Below are 5,644 nucleotides of genomic sequence, written 5' to 3'. Positions count from 1 at the left end.
TGTCATCAGCAAATTGACTAATTTTAAATTCTTTATCAAGAATGTTTATTCCTTCCAGATCTGAACAGAGTTTGATATGAATGGCATTTCTGCTGCTACAATAAACAATAATGAGCTAATAGGGCATCCCTGCCGAATGCCACGATTAATTTTAAAACTATTAGAAAACCCTTGATTGAGTGCAATTCTACTTGTTATATCTCTGTACAACATTTTCACTACACTAACAAACCCACAGCCTCCAGAGCTTTAAATAAAACATTATGCTCCAAAGAATCAAAAGCTTTAAAGAAATCAGGAAATAAAATAAGGCTATCATGAGGAATTAAATGATTGTAATCCAACATATCTAATACTAAACGGGTATGATGATGGATATGACGTCCTTTTATAAAGGCGGACTGTGTCTCATCTATTATTTGAGTTATTCCTGTTTTTAGTCTGTTGGCAGAGACATGAGCTAACAATTTATAATCACAGCAAAGAAGTGTGATAGGTCTCCAGTTATCTAAAAGCACAGAGTCCTTGTTTGGTTTAGGAAGTAAAGAAATGATTCCTCGTTTCATAGTTGGAGATAGCATCTGATCATTAATACATTCATTGAATATCTCTAATAATAAATCTTTAATGTCACTCCAGAAATATCTGTAAAATTCAATCGTGGTTCCATCGGGACCTGTTGATTTACCACTCGCCATTTGGGAAACAGCAGTATCCAAATCTGTGAACGTGATTATTTAAACACGGAGTCTCTGCGGCTGACTCACTGCTGCCTCTGCTGGACATCAGGGGAACTGCAGCTGCTGCCTGTGTAGAAGCCTGTAAACCCTGTCGAGCACACAGCGATCAAGTCTGTGCCTGTGGAGTCTGAGTGCAGTGAACTCATCGGCGTGTTCAGGAAACCAGCCTGAGACCATCTGAGCTCTGACACAAAGCTTTGGCAGCCTGAGCCCAGGAGGCTGTCCTGACAAACAGCTGACTGTGATCATGTGACCATGGGTCAGAGCTGCAGGTCGTTAATGTGCTTTCATTCTGCCGGTGTTCAGCCTGATTCTCAGAAAACCTGCAAACACACCTCAGATAAACGTTTATAATATCTCATGTTTTAAACATGAAACATTATAAATAATATTTAATGTTCCTTCAGGTTGAAGGTTTCAGCTCAGAGCGCCGCCTGAAAGAACAGAACAAAGCTTTGGTTCTTCATGTCTCGTCTCAGTTTGGTGCAGAGTTTCCATCAGCTGAGAACACCTGACGCCCTCTGACTGTCCACCTGTGTGCTGACAGGACACATACATGGAACTGTAAGCACACAGGTGAGGACGCGGCGGGGAAACCAGCCAGCAATAAAAACAGGAAGCACAACAGCAGTTACCAAAATAAAACAGGAAGCAGAAACACAGGAGACACGAGGAGGATAAAAACCAGAAAAAGAACCACACACAGGAAGTAGAGACCCAAACTGCTCTGTGGTGGTAAAACTCACCTGTTCACCTGCCGAGAGTCAGCTTTACCTCAGCCTGAGGTTCACTGCTGCTGCTGTTTGTGCTCACAGAGATGAAGACATGGACGTCACATCAAAGCAGGACTGAAGTTTAAATAGTCACAATTACTCATAGAAAGACTGAACGAAATCTAACAGCTGCATCAGTGCAGGCAGTGTCAGTGATGCAGTATTAGTACTCTACTTTTATGAGTACTTTTACTGCAGTAAAGGATGGCAGCACTTCCTCCTGACTGCAGCCTGTTTGTGTAGAAACGTGACGTGTGCAAGATCATTGAGCTGCAAAGCTGCAGCCAAGCACTTTCTATTCACACACACACACTCACACACACACACACACACACACACTCACTCACACACACACACACACACACACACACAGCAGAATCAGCAGACAGGTCTGGTTGAAGGGAAAGCGTCGAGGCAGCAGAAACCTTTGAAGCCGGCTCTTTTGTCCGTGGCCCTCGGCCCTCGGCCCGCTGCGCCCCTCGCTCGCCCCCCTGCCGTATATATTGGGGTGTCCAACTTTTTCTCTGTTACACTGTGTGTGTGGTTGCGGGCCAGGTTGGACGACATCCAGCGGGACAAAATGTCACAGTACTCTGGAAAGGTGAGTGAGACCGACAAGGATCACTTTGAGCTCTGAAGCTGGAGGGACAGGCTGCTTAAAATAGTTGATTTTTGAATGGAGTTTGGTGTGAAGCTCCTCACAGCAGCAGGAAGTTTTCTGTTTTTAAAGACAAGAACAGAAAAAATAAAACATCACTTTGAGTTTCACTTCACATTCACGTGAAACATTAAAATGAAAGTTTCTGTTTTTGTAAAAGCTGTTTGCTGTTGATGATGTCACTTTAATAAAGCAGCTGGAGTCATGTTTAAGACCAAACAGATGTCGCTGCACGCTCGATCGTCCTCTGAGCCCAGGCTCAGGTTACAGAGCAGCACCTTCAGGGTACCCAAGTAAAAATACTCAGTTACTTTCCAGCCTAGATTCAGAAATGTCATTCATTGTTATTTATCCGTGTTATTCCATGTTAGAGGCATCAAAGACTAATAAGCTGATGAAGGATGGAGATGATTCACATGACAGAGTCATAATAAATTCAGACCTGTCAGACTGAAGGCTTCAGATTACAGCAGGAACTTTGTCCTGACAGTCATTTTTAAATAAAGTTTTATTGAATGAAAGCACGTGACCGTGAGCGTTTGTCCTGCAGATTACTTTTTATGAGGGGAAGTGCTTCACCGGCAGGAAGCTGGAGGTCAGAGGTGACTGTGATAACTTCCAGGACCGCGGCTTCATGAACAGGTAACTTCCTGTTTTCAGGTGTTTGCTTTCTCTTTTTTTCTTTACTGAAGACGTTTGAACCTGAACTGAGTCAGAGCAGATCTTCAGTCACACCTTCAGTTTCTCTGAACTCAGAAACCAGACAGAGTCTGACTGATCAGCTGATCAGAGGAAACGTAACAGCTGCTTTTATGTAATACCGCTCTGAGCCACGAGGGGGCGCAGCCTGTCAGTGTAACTGTTCTGTAAGCAGGTCATGAAGTCATGAAGACAACAAATGTCAGAAACTGAGAAATGCAGCGCACATCTGGAAACACATGAGTGTGGACACGCTGCCCCCTGGTGGTCACATTTATATTCAAACTGTGTGGACGGACTCTTTAACAGTTTCTTTCCAAACAAACTTCAAACTGTTTCTGCTTTCAGCTTCTGAAATTCAGGTGAGAGCTGATATTTCTGACGAGCCTCTGAATACTGACACGAGGTCAGCTTGTGTTTCAGTAACTCGTTAAGATTTTTCTAATGACATCAATGAAAACACAGAAGAACAGAAGATTTGTGAGTTTTGGCCGTACAGGAAGTCTAAACTTTTCCTTTTTAGTGACAAATAGACACACATATCAAAAATCTGATGTTCTGCAAACTTAAAGATGTGAATTTGATGACCAACAGTTTTCACTAACAGCACAAACTCAGACTGAAGTCCGTCCACACAGAAACCATCTTCAGCACTTTCATAAATCTTAGTTTCATCACTTTTATTCTGACCTTATCAAACATTCAGTCGCTCTTCATCAGAGGAGAGCATGAGGCCGACATCATCATCATCATCATCATGGTCAGGGTAAACTGGAGTTCTTGGTGGAAGTGCTTCCTGTTTCCTTCAGCTGATCATCACCTGAGCTCCATGACTGCGTCTGAGCAGCGTGGATGATCGTGCTGGGAGGGAGGATGAAAAAGTTCTGACCAGTTAAACCTGCTGATGGTTTCAACATGTGACTGAGCACCTCTGCAGGGTAACATCTGGAGCCTGTCTTTGTCTCTTCAGGGTGAACTCGATCCGTGTGGAGAGCGGAGCCTGGATCTGCTACGACCACCCTGACTTCAAGGGCCAGCAGTACATCCTGGAGCACGGCGAGTACCCAGAATTCCAGAGGTGGAACTCCCACAACGACCACATGGGATCCTGCAAACCCATCCGCATGGTGAGCACCTCTGACGGGGTCGTGATTATTTAAAGAGCACAGATGATTTTACTGCTGTCAGGAAACACAATTTCATCTTCTTCTTTTTAATTCACACTTTGAAAAATGTCAGACATGTTTGTTTTTCATGTGTTAGTGAAAGACTGACTCTGTGAGTCTTTTCCACTGACGGGAATCCATCTTTTCTCACTTTGGGGTGAAGCACCTTCATCCTGAAGCTACAGCTGCTCCGTCCGGTCTGTGATGTAGGTTTTGTTGTTGGATTCTGACCTAATAGTGTCCGTCTGTCCGGCAGCATGGCGAGCACTACCGCATCGAGCTGTTCGAGGGCTGTAACTTCTCCGGTCAGTGCGTGGACATCTGCGACGACTGCCCCTTCCTGCAGAGCCGCGGCTTCTCCAAGAACTGCATCAACTCTGTGAAGGTCTACGGAGACGGAGCGTGAGTTTCTCCTTTACCTCCCAGCCGTGATTACCAGAAACCTTAATGTTGAGATTCCTGCTCCCCAGAGGATAAACTTTGGTGACCTTTAACCTGAGATTAGTATTAGGACAATATTCCTACCATGCTAACAGGAAATATTTATCATTCACATTCAAAGTAAAGGTCAGTTGTTGACATATTCCTGCTCTCCAGAGGATGAACTCTGTAGACTTTATTGCTACTGGCAGCTTATTATTTATTATTTACCATGAAAGTGTATGTATACATGCATGGCCCCCAGATGATGAAATATGACACAGTGATGTTCTGACTGTTCTTGTTCCTGGAAGGTTTGGCTGATGATTGATTTGATTGATTGAGTTCAAACTTTAGCTTTCAGGATTTTTCACGCTCATGTCCCCCTGAGGATGAACCTCACCAAGCTTATCTTATTATTAGACTTTTCACCTGGAGACCAGTAGAACTGTTTTTCAGCCTCAGCTTAATTTTTCTATTTAGTGCTAATGTTAGCATGCTAACAACTTAAGGTTAGACGTGTTAGCACGACTTAACATAATAGAACAAAGTCTAAGGATGTTTTAAGGCAGAATATATTTAAATGTCAATTCTGAATCCTCCTTAACAAAAGTGTGACAGGTTAATAAAAGCGTGTTCCTCACTTTAACCCCGCCTCTTCTCCCTCTTTGCTCCGCCTCCAGCTGGGTGATGTACGAGGAGCCAAACTTCCGTGGCCGCATGTACATTGTTGAGCGTGGAGACTACTGCAGCCATAACGAGTGGCAGGCCCAGAACCCCAACATCCAGTCCATCCGCAGAGTCGTCAACTACTTCTAAACCCCTCTGACCTCTGACCCCCAACCCTGACCAGCCCCCCTCACCTGTGACTGTAATCATGTACGATAAATAAACTCAGACTAAAATAAGAAAACAGGTTTTTTATCAAACAGTCTGTGTGTGTTGATTTGTGCGGCCACACTTCACCGACACCGTCACACAAAGGTTTTCATTCCTGCTGTGACAAAAATAATTATAATCTGGATTAAAGATCAGATAACAGATCAGAAAAAAATCTGTTTCTGAAAGGTGGAGTGTTAATTGAACCTTCTGACAAAGTTTTAAAAATGTATTGTGGTGAATCACACTGATGATGTAAAAGTTCATGTATTCATAAGATGCACAAGTGTTAGAGGGTTAGGAGAGTCC

General features: G+C 43.6%; 1 protein-coding gene across 1 annotated transcript; it reads left to right on the top strand.

Moving 5' to 3' along the window:
- The first annotated feature begins 1,783 nt into the window (after positions 1 to 1,783).
- Positions 1,784 to 5,369, top strand: crygn2 (crystallin, gamma N2). The gene is made up of 5 exons (XM_031741595.2): positions 1,784 to 2,114; positions 2,722 to 2,813; positions 3,841 to 3,997; positions 4,293 to 4,438; positions 5,140 to 5,369. Exons 1-5 carry the CDS (start codon positions 2,094 to 2,096, stop codon positions 5,273 to 5,275), a joined length of 552 nt encoding a protein of 183 aa, XP_031597455.1. The 5' UTR covers positions 1,784 to 2,093; the 3' UTR covers positions 5,276 to 5,369.
- Positions 5,370 to 5,644: the final 275 nt, after the last annotated feature.

The sequence above is a fragment of the Oreochromis aureus genome, linkage group 9 (assembly GCF_013358895.1).
Source record: "Oreochromis aureus strain Israel breed Guangdong linkage group 9, ZZ_aureus, whole genome shotgun sequence".
NCBI lineage: Eukaryota > Metazoa > Chordata > Actinopteri > Cichliformes > Cichlidae > Oreochromis > Oreochromis aureus.
This window is presented reverse-complemented; position numbering and strand designations above follow the sequence as displayed.